This window comes from Coptis chinensis, chromosome 3 (genome assembly GCF_015680905.1).
Source record: "Coptis chinensis isolate HL-2020 chromosome 3, ASM1568090v1, whole genome shotgun sequence".
Lineage (NCBI taxonomy): Eukaryota > Viridiplantae > Streptophyta > Magnoliopsida > Ranunculales > Ranunculaceae > Coptis > Coptis chinensis.
Window position 1 is genome coordinate 118,723,567 of NC_141458.1, and position 27,815 is coordinate 118,751,381.

At 42.8% G+C, this 27,815-nt stretch overlaps 2 protein-coding genes and 2 pseudogenes across 2 annotated transcripts; all 4 read left to right on the top strand.

Moving 5' to 3' along the window:
• Nucleotides 1-63: 63 nt before the first annotated feature.
• Nucleotides 64-12,940, top strand: LOC147513623 (WD repeat-containing protein RUP2 pseudogene; annotated as a pseudogene).
• Nucleotides 12,941-16,141: 3,201 nt separating this feature from the next.
• Nucleotides 16,142-16,735, top strand: LOC147513624 (uncharacterized). The gene has a single exon (XM_086598937.1). The coding sequence runs from the start codon at nucleotides 16,142-16,144 to the stop codon at nucleotides 16,733-16,735; it is 594 nt and encodes a 197-aa protein (XP_086455063.1).
• Nucleotides 16,736-22,433: 5,698 nt separating this feature from the next.
• On the top strand, nucleotides 22,434-25,335 carry LOC147513625 (uncharacterized). Its single transcript, XM_086596770.1, has 4 exons — nucleotides 22,434-22,791; nucleotides 23,052-24,130; nucleotides 24,214-24,606; nucleotides 24,746-25,335. Exons 2-4 carry the CDS (start codon nucleotides 23,661-23,663, stop codon nucleotides 24,975-24,977), a joined length of 1,095 nt encoding a protein of 364 aa, XP_086452896.1. The 5' UTR covers nucleotides 22,434-22,791; nucleotides 23,052-23,660; the 3' UTR covers nucleotides 24,978-25,335.
• Nucleotides 25,336-25,797: 462 nt separating this feature from the next.
• On the top strand, nucleotides 25,798-27,257 carry LOC147513626 (WD repeat-containing protein RUP2 pseudogene; annotated as a pseudogene).
• The last annotated feature ends 558 nt before the right edge of the window (nucleotides 27,258-27,815 follow it).

Here is a 27,815-nt window from a genome sequence, read left to right on the forward strand (position 1 = left end):
TTTGTTGTTGCATTGACACGAGCAATTTGACTCGGCTTGACTCTGTTCATGTCTGGCAGAAATATGCCAGGTATTATGTGCGACATGAAAAAGAAAATGTGCGGGTTGTTCAAGCGTCCAACAAAGTTGTCTCAACGACCAGATAGCATTCTTTTGCATATGGAATAGTAACATTCTTGTTAGACCATACTAGTGTATGTGATTACCACATATGTACCCCAGCGAAACTAAGTAGTCTGCGGTGGAAGCCCAATACAAGTGGTCGCGTTGTGGGTGTAAAGGAGCGTTTCTGTTTTCCTAAAGATTTGTGAAGAGAGAGAAGAGGGTTGAGATTTTTTGGATGGACCGAGTTCGCTTATGAGCGAGCTGCCTACGTATCCTCTTGTGGTTTTTCTTTTTCCGGGGAGAGAGGAATCAGGTCCGACGTAGTTCAAATAGGTGGTATTTATAGGCTTGAGGAAATGTCAATCCGGGAGACACGTGTGTCTCTTGCACACGTGTAAGGTGGAGATCGTGAATGAGTGTTGAGCTGGTTATATTATAAGTCGTGTGCTGATTGGGAGTTGGCGCGGTCGCCCTTATTTCCCAGTGGTGGGAAGTACAAGTAAGATTTTGGTAATGATTACCCTTGGTGGTGACCTTATTCGAGGCGTTCTGTCTCTGGCCATGTGTTCGTACCACCTACCTGAAAGGAGTTACTCACAGATCGGTCTTAGAGGTCAATGTCTTGGGTTCACCTATGCTGCGCACATGCGTGTTCTCGTGGGAACTGCTCACAGGTCGGTCTTGGAGGTCGATGTCTTGGGTTCACCTATGCTTTCCGCTATCTGCGTGTTCTCGGGGAGCTGCCACAGTGTCGGTCTTGAGGTCGATGTCCCCGAAGTTCACCTATGCTGCGCACCTGCGTGTTCTCGAGGGAGCTGCTCACAGGTCGGTCTTGGAGGTCGATGTCCTGAGTTCGCTTATGCTCCACGCGTGCATGATAACTTTATGAGGATATCACTCCCCTACACAGCCCCCTCTCAGTAGAGTGTTTATGCCACGGGAAACGCTCTGCTGAGAGAAAAAATGGAAGACCGTGTGGAGCATGAGCGAGCTGTGGTGGACGATTCGACTGGGACGACGCAATTTTTGAATCATGTGGCATGATGATTTGGCGGGAAAGGGAAGTTGTGCTGTAATATGCACGTGACAGAATCGTAGCAGTTGAGGAAGAAACGTGTCGTCGCATTATACGGAACTGCTGAAAAGACAGTACATTGGAACACATGTGCGGGCTAGAGCATAGGCTGTAATCATAACTTCTTGGTAACTGAACGGGCGGTTTATATAAAATCAAATTGGGGACATCAAAAAGGTATTGCGTGTTTTCTTCTTCCGCAAAAACGCAAGCTAGGGTTCCTCAGGTGACTGCTTCTGTTGCTGTTACCTTTCCATTTTCAATTGCTTTCCTCTCTGTCCAGTGCGTTTTGTTAAGTAGGTAGGTCATTGTAAGGTTATAGGGTTTAAGCTTGAGTAATTGATAAAAAAGACTCGTTATAATGTCTGATTCTGATGATACTCGATCGATGCTCCCGTGGAGTTGGAAACGGTGGTTTTCAACCCTCGTGCTAGGAGCAGGTCGGAGAAGAGGCCACGCGACGCCTCTGAGCAAGACGATGTCCGAGTTGCGAAAGTAGCGCGACACGCTCTTGGGGAAAGCTCCAGCGCAGGGGCCGGTTCTGATGGTGCCCTGGCTGGGGCTACGGTTTCTCGCCGGAGTGGGGCGCTACCTGAGCAGGTCATGGACTTGGCCACTTTTGGAGCGGGGTCTAGTGCGCCCCGATGGGGGCATGAACCCGAACCACCGGGCGAAGCGCGGCGGCTCCACGTAAAGCGAAAGTGGAAAGGCTGTTGTGGTTGCTGACGACCTAGAGGGACAGTTTGTGTACCTGGATGAGCATGGGGCACAAACGAATCTAACCGTGAAAGCCGGGCGATTGTAGCTTCGGATCGAAAAAGGTATCGGGCTTTTCCTGTTAGAACAGATAGCTCGATGGCAACCGCAAAGGAGTTGGATGAGAAGGGACTGGCGGATAACCTGAGATGAATGGAAATTGCGCAATGCTAGGTACGCGTGTTTATCTTCGTTTGATGTAACTGTTCACTTATACACGCTGTTATTTTGTGGCTATTAATCATGTGTGTGTTTTGCACCGGTAAGTGGGTTTTTCGAAATTGAAGGAGATTGCCCGCCATGGAAGCGCGGATAGAAGCGGTGGTGAAGCCGTCCCCATGAGCTGAAAAATGTCTAGGAGGCCTCAAGATGGAACGCGAGGAACCGGAAGATCTCAAGAAAGCTCATCGCCACCGAAGTCCGCCAAGATGCCGAAAGACACCGCGCGTAAGATCCGAGGCAAAAACTACGTGGAGTCAAGAGAATGTCCCGGCAAATGACCGTGGAAATTGGTAGGCTCAACGAGTATGCCTTTAATCGCAAGAAGGTTGCTCGGACGCTACCTATGACGTTCTGGACGCAGACTTTGTTAAACTGGAGGCGGACTACAACGCTTTGAAGGCAGATCATGCACGCTGTACATCTCACATTGTGGCAGACCAGGTGCGAGGAGAAATTAGTGGCGCTCTTGCTGCTTCAGAGGTCATGCCGGAGATTGCGATACCGCGAACTGATGCTGCTGCGTTTGATGTGCTTATGAGTTTAGACTTGGATGGAGTATCGGTTATGGTGACTAGGAGGGATGCTGAAATTGATGAATCACTCGTGCCCGGAGAATTAATTGTTGAGCCCAGAGATGGCGAGTTGTAAGTTTGTTATGTTATGTTTGTCGCCTTATAAGTCGTGATACAATAGCCGGTTTCCTAGGGTAACCCGGCGTTCGTCTTTTATTTGTATGTGCCAATATCGTGAGTGATCCGGTACCCGCTCGCTTGGGGTACTCATATGAGGACGAATATTGTTTAGTCGGGTTGGATTTCCTGAGTAGTCTCAGCAACCCGGCTAACTTACTATGTTTCCAGCTTGTTAGGACAGGTCGTTGTTTGTGTGTATGCCACGCTTGTTGTTTGTTCCCCTATTATGTGTGAATCGCTTGCTTGACCATAGTTGTGTGTGGTTATACTGCGTATAACAAAGCATGGCGGATGCATTGCAGTGACAACTTCCCTGCCCATGACTGGTAAGCTTGCATGGGCGTCTTGTTGTTAAATTGCTTGCAGCTGCGAGGTGTTGCTCGTAACGAGGCCACCAGGTCGCTAGACTCTGGTTCGTGAAGTAGGTCGAATCGTGTTGTGTTCAGTGCCGCTAACAGCAGTGTTCCCTCGCGTGCGTGACACGTGTAGGGAGACGAGCGGTTCAAAGAACATAATGATGGCGGGCAGATGGCGTTTGGCGTCTCAAGGTAATTATGAGGCGCTTAGGAAAAGACGTTTCCTATTGAATAAAACTGCTCATCGAATACCAAAAGGTATTTGCTCGCTCTTCTTGCCTAAGCTTAAGTCCGTCTTCTCGCTTCTGCTTTTTCTCGCACTACCTTCGTTCTTGCCGTTCGGATAATCGTTCATTCTCATCTGTGAGTGTTATTTCGTTGAGAAGAGCTTGGGATAAAACTGTAGCTCATGTGATAGTACCCTTGTTTCCTAGGTTTTATCATGGCAAGATGTCGTCCATACACGAGGGGAGAAGAAAGCATGAGGGAAATGTCCCCTCTGATAATGGAGAGGATGGAGTTTGAACCTCACGTGCATGGTGATCGCGGTAAGAGGAAAGCTGCTTCCCAGAGGCGGGGGTCATAAACGACCTAGGAGTTCGGACGCCCACCGGCGGCATTGTGTTTAGGTCGCCGCAGCGGGTAGGCGACATTGATCGTCACGCTGCGGAGTGTAGCGACCTGAGGCAAGGTCGCCCAGTCGCTGGTGAGAATTCGCTCCCGCAATGTGGGGATGTGGGGAGCGAATTCTACTACATGGAGAAAACGGGAAAGAAGCGTATGGTGAAACGCTCAGATTGTAGCTTCCACTCGGCGCCCATAGCGACCAGCGTTCTGAAGGGGATCGTGCTTTGGATGGTGACAAGGCAGAGGTGAAAGATGAGGACATGGAGACGCTGCTGGAGACGATGGACATGGCCGCTTGTTTGGTGAGTTCATGACACACTAGGTGGTTATATCGGTTTCCAAGGCAATCTGATTTTTTAACGTTGTTTGTGCAGTTTCTTGTAGGATATGATAAGTTGAAAGATGTTGTACAAAACACCGAGACTGATGATAACCCTCACGTCGAGCTAGGGTGTATGCGAGCTGCGTGGGGGGCTGACAAAAGAAAACTGGAAGTAATGACTACCAAGTACCAGAACGTTACGGCTGAGAATGTTGCGTTAGTGACTGACATGACGGAGCTAGAAAGGGAATTAGCTGTAGTGACTGCTTATGCTAAGAAATGTCGGGTGGCGTGGCGCGCCAAAGCCCGAAGGCGATACCGAAGCCTCGTATCGCCTCGCCGCCTCGACGCGAGAAGTATGACGCTTTGAAGAAAGCGACTGTAAGCGATGAACAAGGGCAGGGGATGTGTGTGATGCTGAGATCTGCTTTCGCACAATCGACAACGAGCGGCACCGTAAGATAAGCATGTCGTAACTGAGATTTGATGATGTGATCTACCTTTGTCTCTGTCAGCCATAAATTGTAAGTGCTGTTTACATTTTCCTCTCTTATATGAGAGTTAACAATAGAGCTGTGTCTTCAGGCTTGCCTGAGCAGTTCGCCTTTTTTATTCAGAGAACTGGTTTCCACGAAAGTGGCAGTTCGATACTTTGTTAATTTTGTAATGAACACCAATCTGGATTTTTTGGGTAATCCCAGTAGATCGGTGGATGTAGTTGTTGTGACGAGTAGTCATATAGTGTTATTGGTTATGCTCCGCATGTATGTTGCCGTTTACTTGTGTGTAACTAGCGTCCTGCTTATGATTCTAAAAATATATATATGTTCTGCCGTTTAGTCGATCCTAGAAATATAGGTCCTCGACGTGACAAGAATTGGAGAGGCTATGTAGCCTGTAAGCTCCAGAGAGCTGTCTGCTCGCGAGGAGCGTTCTCGTTTAGTCGATCCTAGAAATATAGGTCCTCGACGTGACAAGAATTGGAGAGGTTATGTAGCCTATAAGCTCCAGAGAGCTGTCTGCTCGCGGGGAGCGTTCTCATTTAGTCGATCCTAGAAATATAGGTCCTCGACGTGACAAGAATTGGAGAGGCTATGTAGCCCGTGAAGCTCCGAGAGTCGCGCTCGCCATGGGGAGCATTCTCGTTTAGTCGATCCTAGAAATATAGGTCATCGACGTGACAAGAATTGGAGAGGCTATGTAGCCTATAAGCTCCAGAGAGCTGTCTGCTCGCGGAGAGCGTTCTTGTTTAGTCGATCCTAGAAATATAGGTCCTCGATGTGACAAGAATTGGAGAGGCTATGTAGCCTGTAAGCTCCAGAGAGCTGTCAGCTCGCGGGGAGCATTCTCGTTTATGAGAGCGTATGGCGCGTTAAGCGTGTGAGAGCGGGGGAGTCTACTAGTCGTGCATTGGATGCGAGCTGTAGGACGTTTTGATGCCAGTAAACGGAATAGCTTATGCTAGGTAACATAAAAATTTAACCTTAAACGTGCAGTGCTTAAAAAAAAAGAATCTACAACCACAAAGGATTTATTGATAAAATCTTTTCAGCAGATAAGTATTCCATGGGCGAGGTAACAATTTCCCTTCTTGAGTTTTTATCCAGTACGCTCCGTTGCCCACAACACGTTCTACGATGTACGGACCTTCCCAATTAGGGGCTAGCTTGGATTCGTCTTGCGTCTTTTTTAGCACTAGATCGCCAGGCTGGAAAGATCGAGGATGCACTCGTTTATTGTAGGAGTTCTTCAGGGTTTGTTGATAAGATGCGACTCGGATGGTGGCTAAGTCACGCCGTTCTTCGAGCAAATCGACATCTCGTGCTAAGACAGAATCATTGTGTCCGGTCTCAACAAGCTCGGACCGAGTCGTAGTGACTGTCAGCTCGGTAGGAATGACAGCTTCTGTGCCATAACACAAGGAGAATGGAGATTCGCCGGTACTGGACCGAGCTGTGGTGCGATGAGCCCACAAGATGTTCTCCAACTGGTTCGGCCATTGGGCTCTTGTTCTTTTCAATCTTTTTCTTCAAATTTTCTAAGATGGCCTTGTTCTTTGGCTTCCGCTTGACCATTACTCGAAATCATCGCGGAGTAGAAAATGCATGAACTATCTTCCACTTTGCTAGAAATTCTTTAACGGTTCTACCTTTGAATTGGGGTCCATTGTCCATTACGAGTGTATGTGGCAACCCAAATCTGGTGATGATATGAGTCCAGATGAAATTTCGGACATGCAATTCTTTGACATGTGCTAAAGGAATGGCCTCGACCCACTTAGTGAAATAGTCAGTTGCCGCTAAGACGAACCGAAAACCGTGCTTTTCTGGGGGACGAATGGTCCCATAATGTCCATGCCCCACATGTGAAATGGCCATGGGCTTGCTATATTGATCACCGCAAGTATGGCCGGTGAAGTGATGTTAATGGCGAATGTTTGACATTTTAAGCACTTGAGAACGTACGCTTTGGCATCGGTCTGCATACGGGGCCAAAAGTAGCCTTGGAAAATTGCCTTGTGGGCTAAAGAGCGACCTCCGACATGGTTTCCACATTCGCCCTCATGAATTTCGGCAAATATCAATTGGCCCTGCTCTGGAGTAATACATCGCAAGTGCGGTCCACCAGCAGATTTTCTAAACAACTTATCATGTAACACGCAATAACGACGTGCTTGATATTGGATTTGTCTGGCTTTGGCACGCTCTACAGGGAGCGTGCCCTGGTAGATGTAGTCCATGATGGGCTGCATCCAGGTCTGGCGCAACTGATCGTCGGAGAGAAGGAACAGATCGGCTATAACTAGGGCATGCTCGACCTGGTATGCAGGTCGGTCGACTACCTCAATAAGGAGTTGTCATGGAGCGCAACTCGGTGTTTGAGTGGCTAGGTAAGCTAGGCTGTCTGCATGACGGTTCTCATCACGCAAAAAATGGTGTATGGTAGATCTCTTAAAAGAAGGCAACAAATGATGAACGACCTGAAGATACTTCGAAAGGTTACCTTCCTGAGTAGTGTACTCCTTAGCAATCTGGGCGAACCACTTCCATGAAATCACTAAAGACTTGAAGCTCTTTGCACACCGAAATAGAAATATACACGAAGGCCCATGATCAGCGCTTCATATTCTGCCTCGTTATTGGAAGATGCGAAGTCGAGTCGAACTGATTTTTCAACCATAAGTCCTTCGGGAGACACTAAGACGACTCCGATGCCACTCCCTCCGGGGATGCTAGATCCATCTACAAAGAGAGACCAGATTGATTTGACACGCTCTTTGTCAACAGCAAGCTCCATCTCTGGTTCCCAGTGTGGGTCCTTAATAGGGAAATCGGCGAGGAAATCGGCGACGACTTGACCTTTCTGAGAGGTGCGAGGTACAAACTCCATGTGGCGTTCACCGAGCTCCTCGGCCCATATAGCCATACGAGTAGTCTTGTTTTCTTTGTGGAGAAGTTTCTTCAATGGAAGGTCGGTCAGTACGTTGATCGGATGTGCTTGAAAGTACGGCCTGAATTTTCTTGCCGAATACATCAAAGCAAGTACGGCTCGTTCAAGGAAAGAATAATTCTTCTCAGCTGGCGTGAGCGTCTTACTTGTGAAGTAGATCGGCTTTTCTGAGTTGTTTTCCTCTTTGAAGAGAACTGAGCTGATTGCGAAATCTAATACTGCCAGGTATAGCCCCAGTGTCTCTCCATCTACTAGTGTGGCTAAGACGGGAGGCGTGGTGAGGTATTATTTGAGAGTGGCGAATGCTTGGTGGCATTGATCGTTCCATGAGAACTGCTCGCCTTTCTTAAGGAGTTGTAGGAACGGACGCCACTTGTCTGACGCCCTGGATATGAATCGATTAAGTGCAGCGACCATGCCTGACAACTTCCGTATCTGCTTCTTTGTCTGTGGATCAGACATGTCTAAGAACGCTCGGATTTGGTCTGGATTTGCTTCGATCCCGCTACCGTGACACACGATATCCGAAATTTACCGCAGGACGCGTTCAAAGAGGCATTTATCTTGGTTCAACTTCATTCGAGTGCGGCGCAATCTAGAGAACGCTTGCTCAAGGTGAGTAATATGGTCGATTGCTTTTTTGCTTTTGACGACCATGTCGTCGATGTAAACCTCCATGGTCTCTCCTAACATGTCTTGGAACATGTCAGTTACCAGACGCTGATATGTCGCTCTGGCGTTCTTAAGGCCGAACGAGAGGACGTTATAACAATAAATTCCTTGTTCGGTAATGAACGAGGTCTTCTCTTGATCTTCCTCAGCAAGTGGGATTTGATTGTATCCGCTGTACGCATCCATAAAGAAAAGAAGTTCATGTCCGCAAGTCTGGTCGACAAGTCGGTCAATGCGCGGTAGGGGAAAACTATCTTTCGGTGTTTCTTGATTGACATTCGTGAAATCGACGCATAGGCGAACTGTTCCATTCTTTTTGGGGACCGCCACGATGTTAGCGACCTAATCGGGGTAGTTCACCTTTCTGATGAAACCGACTTGCTTGAGTTTGTCGACTTCGTCATTAATGGCTTTCTGAAAACGCAGAGATAACCGGCGAGGCCGCTGGCGAACTGGTTTAGCATTAGGACTTACATTCAATCGATGACATGCTACACTAGGGTCTATACCGGGCACATCGATATACGACCAGGCGAAAATATCTTTATTCATAGCCAGAAAGTTTACAAGTTGGGCCTTGAGTGTAGGGTCAAGGTTAGCCCCTACATATACAAACTTGGGGTCATTATCAGTTCTTAAATTCACCTGCTCTCTGTCGACCTGTTGAAGTGCTGGCCTGGGTGGCGACGCTTCTTCGTGTGGTGGCACTGCAGCGACTTGAGGGAGAGTGCATTGATTCACCCGAACTGGATCGGTATCTGTGGTGACGAGGACAGGAGCAAGGGATGGAGTGACTGTCGGCATGGAGACTTGTTGTGCGACACATGGCTGTGAATCCATTGGGATGTCAACTGGTGAGATAACAATAGGAGAGGGGTCTTCCGGGGGCTTGACTGCGGTATTAATACCAACTGACGCGACTTTGGGAATCTGTACTGATGGAGCGGCAACGGCTAGATTGGCTTCTGGAGTGTAAATGGACGACTTCCTCTTCTTAGTGGAGCCCCCAGCGTGCTGCTTTGATGCGTTGGCTCTGACCTCTGCAACCAGGTCTTTGGCCATGGTATAACTGATGGGTTCGCTACTTGTGTGGAGTGGTGTACTGTCGATCTTTCCTGCTGACAAGATTTGGTTACAATGGTATGCTTCCAGCTGATTGCTTCTCAGCTCCATCAGTCCTCTGGAGCCCGGGAAACGGAGAACTTTATGCAATGTCGAAGGTACAACTTGCATTTGGTGGATCCATCGTCGTCCTAAGATGGCATTATAGGACGACTGGATGTCGAGGATGCTGAAGCGTGTATTGCAGCTGACTTTGTCCTCTTTAGATCCCACTGATACTGGAATGACGATATCACCGACAGGGTCGGCCCTGGAACCATTGAATCCATAAAGGGGGGCAATCGGATCTATCATAACTGACTTGGGTAAACTCATTTCTTGGAGAGTGTGATAAAATAAAATGTCGCAGAAACTCCCCGGGTCGATCAAGACGCGCTTTACTGTTCAGTCGCTGATCTTGACGTGGACGACTAGTGCATCATTGTGAGAAAGGCAGACTTTGTTGAGGTCGGCCTCTGTGAAAATGATATCTCCTGAATGGCGATCTGAGCGACGCGGAGCATGTGCTACTTGGGAAGTAAAGTGATACACTTCTTGAAGAGCGCCAACACGACGTCTTTTCTCTCTGGATGAAGTAACTGAATCATCGGGAAAAGTAATCATGTGAATTGTTTGAGCATTGTCACGATCTGAGGAGTGTTGTCTTTGCTCGTGGCGAGAACGATCTTGGGGACGCCCTCTACTGCGGGGGCGAACTTGAATGTCTTTATGGTGACGGCGAGGTGGAGATCGACTGCGCCCTCGGCGAGGTGGAGATCGGCTGTGCACTCGGCGAGCCATGAGCTTATGACGCAAATCACCGTCAGAAATGTTGGTGTACTGTTTAATGTGACCAGCTTCGACAAGGTCTTGAAGATAGTGCTTAAGCCCCCAGCACACATTGGTTTCATGACATTTGGCTTTGTGGAATGCGCAATATGGCTTGTCAGGTCGATCTACTGGCTGCTTCACATCTGGGCGGAAGTACGAGGCTCGCTGGATCTTGTCTAGGATGTAACTAGGAGAGCGTGTCAAGACAGCGAATTCTCTGTTGTTATCCTGTCGGGTTCCTACCTTTGGTGCTAGCTACCTGGATCGCTTTTTGGCTCGCGGGGTATGATCAGAGATCGCTGCTACCTCCTGGTTCTCGGCTAAACCACTGGACTGCAAACTTTCTTGCAACTTGATATACTTGTCAACCCGGGCGTACAGTTCGGATAGCGTTTCTGGGCATTCCTTCATCAGCGATCTGGAGAGGTCGGTATTACGCACTCGACAGGCGATAGAAAATGCCAGTGTGGCAAAAGACTTTTTCAGTCCGCTTTCCATACACAATAGTTCAACCTTGAACCGCCCTAAGAATTGGCGAATGGTCTCATCTTCTCTGAATGATAACTGGAATAGCGAATCAAGATCTGCCTTCTTCCGTCTGTTGTGCACGTATTGGTTAGTAAAACAGTCGATGGCCGCTCAAAAGTTTTAATAGAATCAGGTTCGAGAGAAGAACCAATCAAGTCGCCATCATCCTTGAGGCCGAAAATAGTCGGCGATGAAGATGATCAAACTCGGAGGAACCGTAGAGGGCTAAACTTTGAATGTATCGAGCCACATCCGATCAGGCGTCTTTGCCATCATACATGGGGAAGTGTGGCTGGATAAAATCTTGAGGAGAGGGTTTATCGAGAACGTCGGCCTTCGAAGGGGACGCTGCTGGTATGTCTTGAGCATCTTTTGAACAATTTGGGTTGCATCCTTCCGACCGCACTGCCTATCCTATGTGACAATTAAGTTAATCTGGCGATTAACCTCGTTGATGCCGTTTTCAGAACAACATTACCGGTTTACCGCTGATAAGCGTCGACTTGGGCCCGTAAAGCAGCATTTTCTTGCCTGAGCAAGGAAATGCTTTCGTTTGTTACACCCACTTGTTCTGCAAGGCTTTGAACCTGAGCTTCGAGGCTGACCATGCTTCGTGGGCTTGAGAATTGCAGATTTTTGAGTTAGGGTAACGTGATTTCTCAAGTAATCGAAACCATAGACGGCGCCAATGTAAAGGAGCGTTTATGTTTTCCTAAAGATTTGTGAAGAGAGAGAGAAGAGGGCTGAGATTTTTTGGATGGACCGAGTTCGCTTATGAGCGAGCTGCCTACGTATCCTCTTGTGGTTTTTCTTTTTCCGGGGAGAGAGGAATCAGGTCCGACGTAGTTCAAATAGGTGGTATTTATAGGCTTGAGGAAATGTCAATCCGGGAGACACGTGTGTCTCTTGCACCGCGATGTAAGGTGGAGATCGTGAATGAGTGTTGGGCTGGTTATATTATAAGTCGTGTGCTGATTGGGAGTTGGCGCGGTCGCCCTTATTTCCCGGTGGTGGGAAGTACAAGTAAGATTTTGGTAATGATTACCCTTGGTGGTGACCTTATTCGAGACGTTCTGTCTCTGGCCATGTGTTCGTACCGAGACATCTTTGTTCGTACCACCTACCTGAAAGGAGTTACTCACAGATCGGTCTTAGAGGTCAATGTCTTGGGTTCACCTATGCTGCGCACATGCGTGTTCTCGCGGGAACTGCTCACAGGTCGGTCTTGGAGGTCGATGTCTTGGGTTCACCTATGCTGCACACCTGCGTGTTCTCGAGGGAGCTGCTCACAGGTCGGTCTTGGAGGTCGATGTCCTGAGTTCACCTATGCTGCGCACCTGCGTGTTCTCGAGGGAGCTGCTCACAGGTCGGTCTTGGAGGTCAATGTCCTGAGTTCGCTTATGCTCTACGCGTGCATGATAACTTTATGAAGATATCACTCCCCTACAGTGGGATCAGGAGACTACAATGGCGTTGTTACCGAGTATGATCTTGAGCGTTGCATGCCAATTTTCGAGCGTGATGAGCATGGTGGACGACGTGTGTGGAGTTTAGATTATTCACATTCAGGTTCTACAAATAGGTGCATCCGGTTCGATGACGGAACCTTGCAAATGTGGGATACGCGTTGTGTTGGTAATAAGTGGGTGGCCATGGCACAACCTAGTATGTCAAAGAGCGCAGTTTGTTGTGTTGAGTTCGACCCATACAGGGGGACTTGATTGCAGTAGGATGTGCAGATCGTAAGGCCTACATTTACCACATCCGCGATATGTCAAATCCAATGTTGTCATTTCATGGGCATCAAAAAACAGTGTCCTATGTTCGGTTCTTAGGCAATGGAATGATACTATCAGCAGGTACTAATGGGTCCTTAAGCTATGGGATATGAAGGATGCACAAACTATAAGGACTTACAGGGGGCACACCAACAACAGAAATTTTGTGGGCTTATCGGTATGGAGGAATGGGGGGCTGCTTGGATGTGGTTCGAGAGTAATAGCGAAGTTTTCGCCTCGACAAAAGGTGGGGCAATCCAATGTGGGTGCACAGATTAGAGCCTACCGTCGGAGCTGGGCGTGACCACAGGTTCATTAGTAGTGTGTGTTGGAGGCAAGTTGAGAATGATGAGTGCACCCTAGTGGCGGGGGATGTGATGGTGTTTTGCGGGTTTTGTTGGAACAAGAAAGTCATCCATATCTAGTGAATATTTCTCGCAATCACCAGACTTTGATTTTGTTTTAAAAAACAAAAATTATTGAAGGAACATAAATATGAATATAAAAGCTTACGGCTGGCGTTACATGTTAGATGTTTTGCTAAAGCTTTACAGATTTTTGTCGGTCCGGTTGTTCGATTAAAAGTAAATCTAAATCCAAATCTCGGTGCACTGGGTCCGCTTCGGAAAAACCGTATGGATTTAGTTATTGTCTTAGTTTCTCCGTTGTACCTCATGTACTGAATTGGAACGAACTTGTTGAGGCTTGTAAATTAAAATTGGGTTATTTAGATTTTGGTCATATTATTAATAGCGAAATTAGGTTTTGGTCCTACTTTTTAAATTTATTAGGCTTTGGTCCTATATTTGTTTGTTGACTGTGAGTCAATATAGTTGACCTTGGTCAATTTGTTTCAATCTGTTTGTATTTTCAAAATGACAACATTACCCTTCGGTGTGCTTGTCACGAGAAAAAAAAATAGTGTTAATCAGATCACAACAAATAAACAATTATTTTATCAAAATTTAACAAAATTAAAGATGAGGTTTATTAGTTATACCTCTTTTAAGAATTTCTTCCATCTCCACCATTATATTTAGGGTTATTTAGACTTTGGTACCACTTATTAGTATGATATTAGGAAATAGTACCACTTTTCAAAAAAATTAGGAAATAGTACCACTTTTTTTCTTGACCGTCAGTTGACCAAATTGACCACGGTCAAACTGGCAGTATTTTCAATATGGCAATATTACCCCTCTCGTGCCTCTCACGTGTTTGATGTAATTAGGTTTTGGTACCACTTTTTAAGGTGTCTCAGACACCACGTGTTACAATCTTAGCGGTTGCGCGATGTATTGTAATCTTGGCCGTTAATTTGGTTTTTTGTTGATCCCGATGAATTAAGGAGGGAAACTCCCACTAGACATAAAATGTGTTAGTTAGGCTTTGGTACCACTACCACTCTATCGGTAAACATCTTCATCGTCTCTCTCTCACTCATTCACTCACTCTCTAACACTTAGTCTATAACACTTCTCATTCACTCACTCTCTAACACTTAGTCTCCCATCATTATCCCTCTTCAAATTTCGTCATCAATTTTGAGGATGGTTATCGCGTGGGCTTCACAAACCGTTGAACAGAACTGATCGTGGTGATATTTGAACTGATCGTGGGTCTTGATCGTTGGATATCCATTATTTGTCATTATTAAAGGTTAGGTTAGTTTTAATGCTTAGCTTTTTAGTTGTTTTGGTAATAAAAATCATGTTTTTATATTATTGCATAATGTAAGATGAAAAATCACGTTTTTATTTGAATAACGTATGTTAGATTTCATTTCATTCACTAAAACTCCAACACATGTATAAAGTAAAGGGACACATTACTTCCCTTTGTTTGTTAATCAATGCTTCCACAACTTTCCTTGTTTGTTGCATGCATGTTGTTGCACTCTTGTTGCATACGTCATAAATTTGTATTAAAAACTAAATTTACATTAAAAAGTATGACTATAACCTAATTGATAATTACCAGCATTTGGAATTTGGGGGTTCTGTTTGTGATTGTATGTGTATAACCCTTTGTTTTGCAGTGAACTATGGCTGATCCTAAATTGGTGTTAGGCTTGAAAGAATTTGTCATTCATTATGATGGTGGTTGGGGAAAACTCAAAGCTGGTGAAATTAGGGGCAGTGATTACAATGGTGGTGAGAAAATGGAAATCGAAATGGCTGGGCATGAATTTTGTTTGGAATATTTGAAGACGGATGTGGAAGAATTGGTTGGTGAAGGAGTTATATACCTGATTGATTGTATAATTGATGGGTTTATATGTAGGATAACACATGATGCACATATGACGCATGTATGGGATGAGCTTCAGCCTGAGAAAGACAAGAAATATCATTTATATGTGTCTCAACCTCCAACACCTCCAACACCCAAAACAGAAACCATAAACCCCAAATCAATTCCCACTACTTCAGTTCCCTCTCAAAACCCTAAATCAACTCCCACTCAAAAGACTAAACCAGTTGGCACTAAGAAAATAAAACCTAAACCAATGACACCTGTAAGAAGGTCTGCAAGGCTTAACAGACTAATTACTAAACCAGTGCTAGGACCTAATGGAAAGCCAATGGTCCTTGAGATTTCTGATGATGACAAGAGTGAAGAAGATGCTCATGATAAAGTAAATATCTCAGAGGACCCTATCTTAGAAGATGTTGTTCATGAAGGCAATAGTGAAGAAGATGTTGTGATGCCAGATAGTAATGTGATAGAGTCTCAGTTAGATCCCATAGATCATGACTTCTGTACTCAGAATATTCATGCCTATATTGAAGAATTGGAGGCTCATGTAGAAGATCATATGGTTGATAATACCCTTGATAATAGTGATGTAATTGAGGATTTAAATGTTGGTGATAGGGGAAATGATATACTAAAGAACCTGAATGTTGGTGGTGATAGGGGAAGTGACACTGAAGATGATCAGTATGAGTATGGTGATAAGGGAAGTGACACTGAAGATGATCAGTATGAGTATGGTGATAAGGGAAGTGACACTGAAGATGATCAGTATGAGTATGGTGATAGGTTTGGACCTGTGTTTGGCAATAAGAAGGATCTGAGACTATAATAGTTGTGAAAGTGATGATGCAGATTATGATTACATTCCCTCTGAGATAGTGATTGCTCATATAATGAGTTAGATAAAGACATTGATCCAATTGTGGTGGATGAAGAAGTTAAAAATTTGGAAGAAGAAATACAAGGTACTGAGTTGGGCAATGTTGTGAAGTTAAATAGAAACATTTATGAGGTAGAGGAGATGGCAAAAGTTCTTGAATCCAGGTGGTGGAAGAGTTTGGGATATGTGAGTTGAAGCCTAAGATGTCATAGGCTACTGTTGAGGTTTGTAGGGACTTCTTCAAAACAATGGCAATCAAGCATAAGTTTAGTACCAAGCAAGTGAGAAATGACAGACTTAGACTTGAGTTGATGTGTAAAGTTCCCCGATGTGATTGGGCTATAATAGCTAGTGTTACTAAAAAAGATAATCACACATTCATCCTCAGGAGTTATAATGATGAACATACATGTCAAGCAGATGAGAAGAACCTGAACACACAGGCTAGAGCACCATGGGTTGCTAAAGCACTTTTAGATCGAAAAGAATGAGAGACCATCCTGATTACAAGCCAAAGGATATAATGAAGGAGATGTTTTCACAGTTTGGAATTAACATATCCTACTGGACTGCTTGGAATGCTAGAATGCAAATGCTTGAAGCAATCTATGGAAATTATGAGAATGGTTATAAACTAGTCCCAGAAATGTGTAGGCAGATTATGAGAAGAAATCCAGGTAGTATTTCCAAATATTTTGTGAACCAAGACAGTCATAATTTGATTGGTGTTCTGGTTGCATTCAAAGCATCACTAGATGGGTGGAGGAATGGGTGTAGGCCAATAGTTGGTCTTGATGGTTGTTTTCTCAAAGGCAAGTATGGAGGGTGTTGTTTGACAGCTATAGGACTTGATGCCATGAATGGAATTTTTCCTCTTGGTATCTACATATGCAAAGCAGAGAACAAGGATACATGGAGGCAATTTTTATGTGAGATGAACTCACATTTAGACATGCATAAGGACAAGCTGACATTCATGAGTGATAGACAAAAGGGATTATTAGCTAGTGTAGCTGAGTACTTTCCAGACTCAAATCACAGGTACATGCATGCTCTTAATACATATGATGTGAAGTCTTAATACATGTTTTATGATGTAAAGTTTTATAATATTGACATAGTTTGACTGATGTGAAGTTTGATACATATATAGAGTTTGATACATAGTTTGACTGATGTAACTGATGTCTTAATACATATGATGTGAAGTTTGACTGATTGGTGCATATGTTGTTGTAGATACTGCTTCAGACACATGTACTAGAACTTTAAAAAACTTTCCGTGGTGAGTTGTGGGAGAATCTGGCTTGGGGAGCAGCAGAGGCATACAAGGTACAAGAATTTACAAGGATATTGGGTGTCATTAACAAAACTGATAGCAAAGCTTTGGATTGGTTGGATAGGGAGCCAAGGAGTTGTTGGGCTAGGGCACACTTTGATTGGACAGCAAAGTGTGATCAATTGACAAACAATTTTAGTGAGTATTTCAATTCATGGATACTTCACATAAGAGATAAACCACATTAATACATTTTTATTGACCAATACAACCTAGATTTATTGAATTTGATGTATACTAGAAGAGAGCTTTCTATGGAGTTACTTGAGGGTGATGTTGTTCCAAATGTATTATTCATGATAAAGAAAAGGGAGATGAGGTACAATTGGTATGAGGTAAGGGTTGTAAGTGATACTGAATACTTAGTAGTGAATACCAAGAAAGGGTCAAGGTACTCAGTTGACTTAGTGAAGCTTGAATGCACATGTATTGAGTGGCAACTATCTGGAGTACCTTGTGTACGTGGAATTGCTGTCATCAGACAAAGGAGAGGGGATAAGTGGGCTAGGTAAGACACTTGTTTTTCTCTTTTAATTAAATCATTTCCTATTTACAATGTTTACATTAATTTACTATTTACAATGTTTACATTAATTTACTATTTACCATGTTGGCAGATATTGTAGTCCATACTTCAGTGTTGAGGCTTTTAGACAAACTTATTCAAATTACCTTTACCCACTTGATAACATTGCGAAATGGCCAGAAATAGTAAGTCAACTAGATTTCCTAATTTATGTACTCTTTATCCTTTATTATAAGTACACTTGATAACTTAATATTGATGTTGGTACTATTTCTCTTAACAGGAGGACCCTGAAGAGTTGGTCCTGCCTCCTGAACTAACTAGAAAGTCAGGAAGGCCAAGAAAACAGAGAATCAGGAGAGAAGATGAACTAACCAAAACAAAAAGGAAATGCAAAAAATGTGGAGAACTTGGTCACAATGCAATCACATGTGCACTAAGACAGAATGGCCAATATGGAAAGAACTCTAAGAAAAGGAAGGGTAAGTTTAATTCAATGTTTTGTGGATGTATATGCTATATTAATTGAACTGTCTCAGTGCAAGATGAAGCAACATCTGGACATCAAGTACCAGTGCAACAACAAGAAGCCCCAGTGCAACAACAACCTCCAAGTCCCAGAGGAAGAGCAACACAACAACAACAAGAACAAGTTCAAGAGCAAGCAGCAGCCCCAGTGCAAAGAGGGAGAAGAGGATCAAGAGGTAAGGCTAGAGGAGGAAGAGCAGCACAACAACAACAAGAACTAGTTCAAGAGCAAGTAGCAGCCCCAGTGCAAAGAGGCCGAGGAAGAGCAAAGACCAGGGGAGGGATAGGAGCAAGGACCAGGGGAGAGAGAGGAGCAAGGACCAGGGGAGAGAGAGGAGTTAGAGGAGGAGGAGAAACACCTTCAACTCCTCCAAGAAATGCAAGTACATCAGCATCAGCCCAAGAGCCACTTAGCCAGACACAGTAGTTGGTCAGTTATTGCTTGCATATTTTGGTGTTTTTTTGCATATTTTGCTTGTTTTGGATCATGGTTATGCTTAGGTGTTTCCCTTGTGCTTATGATGTCACAAACAAATGGGATATGATGTCACAAACAAATGGTTGTGTTATGTGTACCTTATGTGTTATTGTAATCCAGTACTTGTGTTATGTGTTTATGTCCCTTATGTGTTATGGAATCCAGTACTTGTGTTTGTGTGTCCCCATCTATTTTAATGGAATCCAGTATTTAAGACACAATGAAGAACCCAAAAAGAAAACAAGAAGAATGCAAGCAGAGAAAAAAGGGAGCACATTTCGTAGTGATTATACTTGGGATCCCATTATACTTCTGTCCTGTATACGAGATGGACGCCTGGTAACAAATGTTTAACTCATTTCATTTACTTTTGCTTGTTACTTTAAATGCATTATTATATAGTTAGGCAGGTTAAGAACATAGCCAACTTGATACTGCCCATGCACTAAAGTGGTAAATATTATTATTTGATTTATTTCTAATGTTCTACTGTACCTGATATATATGATATAATGTGATGATATGAAATGGGGGGTTTTTATAGACTGTGGAGGGCCCTATATAAAAGTAATATAACCATTATAGTTGTTAATATCTAGTTGTTACCCTTGTTTTAATAGGGGATGGTTTTCAGTAGCATCAAAATGGAGTTTTATGAGTAAACTTCACATTATTTTTATAACTCCTACTTTCTCATTGCTAAATAAGCTAGAGTTTTATCACTTTATGTGAGACATAGCATGAAAACTACTACTTTTTTGGTTACATATATATGCACTTGTTTGAATATCCAGTCCTTGTACTTTGAAGTCCTTATTTGTTTGAAAAGTACACCTTGGATTCTAGCAAGATATCCTCTTATGTCTTGGTAGTTGTAGTTGTAGATCTTTTTAAGTCTCCCTAGTTGTAGTCTTTAGGGTACCCTAGTCTTTAAGACCCAGTATTTAAGTTACCCTAGTTAAACCTTCTTCAACCAACTCATTAAATGATTTAGCCTATAAAACCACAGCCCTAAACACTCAGTCCTCCACACACAAGACTCAAGTACAAAACATCAATACTGAAAACTGAAATGGCTAGGAGAAAGCAAACATCCATGGGGAAGGGAAAAGAAATTGCAGTAGAGTCACCTACACCTTATCCTCATTTATATAAAAGTGGGTATAACAACTTTGGGGCTCAAGGAAGAAAGATCTGCAAGGACTTCATAGATGAACATCCAGGCTGCACACAAGATGAGGTCCGCCAATATTTAAGTGCTGTGGAAGGGAGTAAGACTTTAGAGAAGAACAAATCTATTTTAGAGAAGAGCAAAGCTGCATTGGAGAAAAGCAAGATTGCTTCGGAGAATAATAAGAAGAGCAAGGCAGCTTTGCTGGAGCAGAACAAGAAGGCTGCAATTAGAGTCGTGGGGCAAGGTTTAAGGGCTGCTTCAGCTTAAATTGTAGGGACTTCTATGTTTATTAGCTTGTTTCTGGGGTCCCTTGTTTCTGTCTTTTGGTTCAATGATTAGGTTTGGTTATGTGTTTTGCTACTTTGTTATCTAGCTAGGTTCAGGTTTGTTTATGTGTCTAGGTTCAGGTTTGCTACTCCTAAGATTAGGTTTGTTTATGTGTCGTTGAAGTATTATGGTTAGTGTTGCAGTATTATGGTTTGGTTTGAAGTATTATGGTTTGTTTAAGATGGTTAGTGTTGCAGTGGTACTGTTGAGCTGTTGATATGATTGGTTTGAAGTATTTGGATTTGTTGCAGTGTTGCAGTGGTACTGTTGAAGGGTTAGTGTTGCATTCGGATTTGTTGCAGATATATCTTATTAGGATTTATAGGAACTTCACTTTTATATTATTAGAAAAAAAGGGACCATTACATAAAAGGTCTTACATAAACACACACCATCACTTAGGATAATCAACAACACACAGCTGATTTCCACACACTTCACAATCTAGTACAAGAGTAGTATTCTTCTCAGCAGGCACCATTGGCTGGTTGGGAGCACTGTAAATCATCTCCTTATGGAAGCACCCTACCCAGTCACATGAAAGCCACATTTGAACTATTTTGCCAGAATCATCAGAACCTTTGCTTAATTTCATAATGCCTCTGCACCTATTGGGAGAATAAGGGGAGCTGCTGTTGCATCTCTTATAAAGGTAGGCACAAGCTAGAGCTGTGTGGCCTTCTTGCTCACACAGCTGACATATCTGTGAAAAAAATGAACCCAAAAATGAATTAGAAACCGTCAGAATGAATTAGGCTTTAATACCAATGTATTACTTGAAATTAGGCTTTAGTACCACTATTCTGCCATTACAGTTTAGTTAGTTTAGCAAATACCTCAAGTGCAACAAAACTTCTTACAGGAGCTCCACCCATGGCTTCGTTTATAAGTTTATTTGGCAAAATACTGTTTAAAGATGATTTGCAGAAAGGGAAGAAGATGACTTGCAGGAAAAGGGAAGAAGGGTGAATATGACTTGCAGGAGAACTCGATGTTATATGGGGGCCCCAACGACTCTATTCTTTGAACCATTGGATTAAATTGTGATTTTGACACGTGTTTTTGTTTTTTTTCAACAGTATTTTGCCTACTCACGTGATAACCACATTGAGGGTATTATGGGCATTATGAAAATACAAACAGATTGAAACAGTTTGACCGTGGTCAACTTGGTCAACTGACGGTCAACTGATAGAAGTGGTACTATTTCCTATTTTTTTTGAAAAGTAGTACTATTTCCTAATATCGTAATAAGAAGTGGTACCAAAGTCTAAATAACCCTTATATTTACCACCACCATTAAACCCAATTCCACCACCACCCAAACACTCCTCCTCCTCCTCCACTTATTCATTTAACCCGGAGCTAAAAAACAGTTAAAACCTCGAATTCAACTCTAAATCTGGCTCTTCCGCATTTTCAAAAACTCATTGAGTGTCTGAACTAAATTAGATTCGGAAGATCAGTATCAGAACGTGCTCTAGTCATTCTTTTAGATGAATCTTCAAAATTAGATGGTGGAGATGTTAAAGTAATTGATTTGGGTTTTGGGTATCAAATCGTATAAAGTCCACCAACCTTTACAGTTTACAAGAATAGAATGAAGTCCCCACGGGATGATTGGAAGAACACCGAATGCTTAGAGTTGCATAGTCGAGAAGCCAAAAATGATGTGGTTTTGCCTGACATTTTGGGGTTAATGGATTCAATGCCTTTTGGCCTGTAAGGCTCATTCTTTTGGAGAGTGGAGCTCCCGTAAAATCTTTTGTGTCAAATGAAGTAGTTTTCAACCTAACAAACTTTTAAACTGTAATGGGTAGGACTAAACTCTAATTTTGTGAAGTTCTGTAGGTTTAATTCCTAAAAGATGACTTTGTTTTATATACTAAAGTATAAGTTTATCCAACTTGTGGTTTAGTTCTCCTCGAGATGTGCACAACAACAAATTGACGGTCTAATATTTTAGTTCTCTGTAACCACACCCTATATCGACACGTGGCGAACCGAATACGTCAACATAAAATCACGTGACATGCACAAGGAGGGATATTATGGCCATTTAGAAATAACAAACAGCTTGACCAGGGTCAACTATATTGACTCATAGTCAAGGAAAAAAGCATGACCAAAGCCTAATAAATTTGAAAAGTAGGACCAAAGCCTAATTTTGCTATTAATAGTAGGACCAAAGTCTAAATAACCCATTAAAATTTATATAATCTTCATGGTCTCTTCAGTGGGATGATCGACGACACATTGGCATGATATACTAATTTTTTTCCTAAACTTTAATTGAGCCTTTCAACTTCAACATCAATTAGCAATGGTGTGTTAAGGATTGAAAAGTTGGCTTCACCTCCAAATCTCATCTCAAACTCATCTCCCCAAGGAAGGCCTGACCCAAGAAATCATACTCACTACTAAACGGAGGCCCAAGTCTACTTATTCGGCTGTTGTGACAATAGCCCATGCCCATTTACAGTTCAACCATTGATGCCGATTGTAGTAAGAACGTGGAATGAAAAAAGCTCAACAAGTCGCATTAAAAAAGACAAGATTGAAGACCATATATTGAAAGACTATATAAAATTGGGTCATTATTCATCATCTTCCTTTATTTAGATTATTTCGTTATTCTTGAAGACGAGCACCCATTGAATCGATTTTTAAAGCTAAACCAATCAGAGTCAACCGTTGAGTACCCAACTGATTTCTCCAACACACCAATCATAGAAAACGGGGGATCTTCACTTCTGGTCATTTTGGTATGCATCCAAGCTAGCTTTTCTTTGTTATTCATTAGATTATCAATGTGAAAATATTGTTTGGGCCTACTATTTAGCATTTACACTATAATTCTATGTCTACAACTCTACCTAGTTTCATTCAATAATCAAATTATATGGTTGCTTAGTGAACGAAGAGCATTCAATTCTTACAGTCACCTTACTAGTCTTTACTCTATTGCTATTCATCAAATTATGTCCTCCGCTTTTTCATTTTTTACTTTTTAACTTTTTCACAGCCGGCCGGTTGTTATCACTTGAGCTTTCTTCCATACTCTACTTGGTTTGACTACTATCGAAAACCACATTGTATGACCTAAACTTGATGGAGCGATGAATACTCACAACCGAAAGTGAAAAGTTTTGTATGCTACACCACGTATATTTTCATGCGTGGAACTTACGAGCTTTATATCAGATCCCAAAAATGTTGTAGGCTTTGGTGGCTTTGGAGACGTCTCGTAGGTAAATTCTCTAACGGTGTCGAAAACAGCTATTAAGGTATTGAAAGAAAACACAAATGAGATCGTGATAAAACAATTCATGGCTGAAGTGAGCACCATGGGTAGTGTTTCTCATCCAAACTTGATCAAACTATATGGGTATTGCATTGATAATCCATGAAAGCACTTGTTTACTTATACATAAAAACGTATCATTGGATAAGATTTTGTTTAAAAATCATCTTGATATAGAATGGGGGAAGTTGTATAATATTGCAATTGAGATAGCAAATGGGCTCTCTTATTTGCATGAGGTTTGTCACCCACGAATAATTCACTCTCGACATAAAGCCTGAGAATGTGCTTATTGACTCGAACCTTTCTCCTAAGATTATAGATTTTGGAATGGCTAGACATTCTAGTCAGGTTGAACAATCAGGATACAGAGGGACAAGCAGTTATGCTGCCCCAGAGGTGGGTAAGGGACGACTAGTAACTTATAAAAGTGATGTTTATAGTTTTGGAATGATGTTGTTTGAAATTTTGAGGAAGAAAAGGAACTCTGTGGGACCAGGGTGGTTTCCAGGAGAAGTTGGTCTGAAAGTTGAGAATGAAGAACTAGACGAAATCTTTTTGGTATGTGGCATTGAGGAGAAAAATAGAAAAAATGCTGAGAAATTATCTTTAGTTGCATTATGGTGTACTCAGGAACGACACCTTAATAGACCTGACATGAGCATCGTTGTGAAGATGCTGAAGGGTGAAATAGTACTAGAGAAGCCACCCAATCCGTTTGGGTTTTATGATGACTCGCCTCAAAGCAGCATGTTTGGCGCTAGACCACTCCCAAAATTTACTCCTGCCATTAATGAACGGTATGAGAATTTTCTGATATGAAATGTATGGTACAATAGTAATTAGGCTGTGCGACTAACCAAATTAACCATCCTATTTTCAGCGTACCTGAGGAAAATTCTCTCGAGAGAGCAGAGGATTCAACCCACAAAGAATCTGGTTCGAGTTCTACGTCTCGACCACCTTCGAAGAGTACTTCTTTGGATGATGAATCAGATTCTAAGAAACCTTTGCTTATGGCTATTAAAGAACAGGTTTATAATGTTACTCAAGGCAGGTCTTTTTCTTCTCTGTGGGGGGGTTTTCCCAAAGTTTCTGGATTATTTGCTTCAAAACCAAGACCAATGCTTTTGGAAGAAGACATGGAAAATTTACAAGCACCAGTACAACTTGGTGAAGTTACTGAAGAAGAGCTGAAAGCTTATGATGGATCAGATCCTAAGAAACCTTTGCTTATGGCTATTAGAGGACAGATCTATGATGTTACTCAAAGCAGGTATATCCATAAATACTTGTATATTGGCTATATGCCTATATATAGCTCATATTTTCTTGCAATGGGTTAACTCCTGTATCACAGTAACATGTCTTGGATATATTCATGTGCTTTAATGTTGGTTGCCCTTCCTTTGCAGAATGTTTTATGGACCTGGTGGGCCATATGCTTTGTATTCTGGTAAGGATGTTAGTAGAGCCCTTGCAAAGATGTCGTTTGAAGAGGAGGATCTAATTGGAGATATCACAGGTCTTGGCCCATTTGAACTTGAAGCTTTACAGGACTGGGAATACAAGTTCCTGAGCAAGTATGGGAAAGTTGGAACAATAAAGAAAATCGTGCCAGTAGACGATGCACCACTCAGCCGGTGATTCCTCTGAAGCCCCCAATGATTGCTGCTAAGACTGTAGAAGATGAACCATCAGAAAGTGCAGCAGTAGAAAATGTAGAGCTGAAGCCCAAAGAAGTTACAGTTGATGGAGATGTCAAGGAAGGATCCGTTTTTTTATCATCGGCACCAGACAATGAGTCGTGATTGTTTACTTAAATCTTGTTATATGTGCTAATGCTACCTACATTTGTGTGGTTAATTACAATTTTGTGGTGGAAAACTTGGTAGAACCTGTTTCTAGTCTATTGTATGTTGTTTTTGGTGAACAGTATTAGAAAAGAGTTTGCAATTCCCAGAGCATCTCGAGAGATAATAGGTAACTAGTATTCTTTGATCAAGTCCCTCCCCTCCCCTCTCTTAGTTGATCTCTTCCTTGCCGTTCTTGTGATTAACTTCAATCTGATGTAACTTTCACAGTTCAGACTTCAGATCAGTACATCATGCGCCATGATGTACTTCTGAAGTTGTATCATTCTTCCTGATACTGTCTATATATAATTATGGTGCACATTGAACTGCTACCATCTGGCGATGTGTGGTTCTGGTCAGGTTACTTAGGTATATGATGTCACCTTGTCCAAGACTGGTCAAGCCTGATGACAGTTATAAATTGAACCCTGCATGCTACCTTCCGATTAGGTCGCTACAGTAAAATGTGTGATGTGCTTTACTGCACCATACACCATACTTGTGAGGGTGAAGTTGAAAACAAGTATCAAAAGAAGGCAATTTCAATTATGAAAGGGCCTACACACTTCACAGTTATGCTATTGTGTACAGAGCATTTTTATTTATTTATTTTTTATTTTTTTAGAGATAAAAGGAAGGCACTTTTGAAATTTAGGAAGTGCTTCCTACAGAGTTTACATCATCCACACATATCTGAATCAGAGATCTTGTCGTAGCAGGATTTAAACTAAAATAAGGAAGAGCTCACCTACCCTTCCTAGCCAGAGCATGAGCAACAAAATTAGAATTCCTAAATCGGGTATAGAGCATTTATATTCTGTCAAGAGTTGCATTCCTATGTATCAGATTCCCTTAACCTGGAGTGCCGCAATTGATTTGACGAGTAATGATCAAACTCCAGACCACTTCTTCAGTTAAGCAAAAACGGGTATCTTTCCGTGCGAATTTAAGCAATTTGACTCGGCTTGACTCTGTTCATGTCTGAGAAAATATAAGCTGCCACTTTTGTTGTTGCATCGACATGAGCAATTTGACTCGGCTTGACTCTGTTCATGTCTGGCAGAAATATGCAAGGTATTATGTGCGACATGAAAAAGAAAATGTGCGGGTTGTTCAAGCGTCCAACAAAGTTGTCTCAACGACCAGATAGCATTCTTTTGCATGGAATATGGAATAGTAACATTCTTGTTAGACCATACTAGTGTATGTGATTACCACATATGTACCCCAGCGAAACTAAGTAGTCTGCGGTGGAAGCCCAATACAAGTGGTCGCGTTGTGGGATCTGGAGACTACGATGGAGTTGTTACCGAGTATGATCTTGAGCGTTGCATGCCAATTTTCGAGCGTGATGAGCATGGTGGACGATGTGTGTGGAGTTTAGATTATTCACATTCAGGTTCTACAATAGGTGCATCCGGTTCTGATGACGGAACCTTGCAAATGTGGGATACGCGTTGTGTTGGTAATAAGTGGGTGGCCATGGCACAACCTAGTATGTCAAAGAGCGCAGTTTGTTGTGTTGAGTTCGACCCATACAGTGATACAGGGGAGACTTGATTGCAGTAGGATGTGCAGATCGTAAGGCCTACATTTACGACATCCACGATATGTCAAATCCAATGTTGTCATTTCATGGGCATCAAAAAACAGTGTCCTATGTTCGGTTCTTAGGCAATGGAATGATAGTATCAGCAGGTACTGATGGGTGCCTTAAGCTATGGGATATGAAGGATGCACAAACTATAAGTACAGGGGGCACACCGACAACAGAAATTTACTGGGCTTATCGGTATGGAGGAATGGGGGACTGCTTGGATGTGGTTCAGAGAGTAACGAAGTTTTCGTCTACGACAAAAGATGGGGCAATCCAATGTGGGTGCACAGATTAGAGCCTACCGTCGGAGCTGGGCGTGACCACAGGTTCATTAGTAGTGTGTGCTGGAGGCAAGTTGAGAATGATGAGTGCACCCTAGTGGCGGGGGGATGTGATGGTGTTTTGCAGGTTTTTGTTGGAACAAGAAAGTCATCCATATCTAGTGAATATTTCTCGCAGTCACCTGCACTTTGATTTTGTTTTAAAAAACGAAAAAACTATTAAAGGAACATAAATATGAATATAAAAGCTTACGCTGCTGTTACATGTTAGATGTTTTGCTAAAGCTTTACAGATTTTTGTCAGTCGAAGTTGTTCAATTAAAAGTAAATCTAAATCTAAATCTCGGTACCAGGTCCGTTCAGAAAAACCGTATGGATTTTGTAGGGGAGCGATATCTTATTATGCACGCCTGCAACGTAAAGTTTAACTCGGGGCCGCCGACCCTCGAGACCGAACCCGGAGGAGCAGCCCCCGGGGAACACCCCGGTACAACGACCTCCAAGAGCGACCTACGAGAAAGGAGGACGAAGATATTTCAGTACGAGCACATGGCAGAACGCCTCGGGTAATGATAACCATCAGAGGTAATCATTACCCATCCCCGGAAAATAAGGATAACCTCATCAGCACCCAATGAGTGCATGACTTATAATATAACCAGCTCGACACTCATTCACGATCTCGACCTTTCACACGTGTAGCATAAACACACGTGTCTTCTAGATTGATCCTTCCCTAAGCCTATAAATA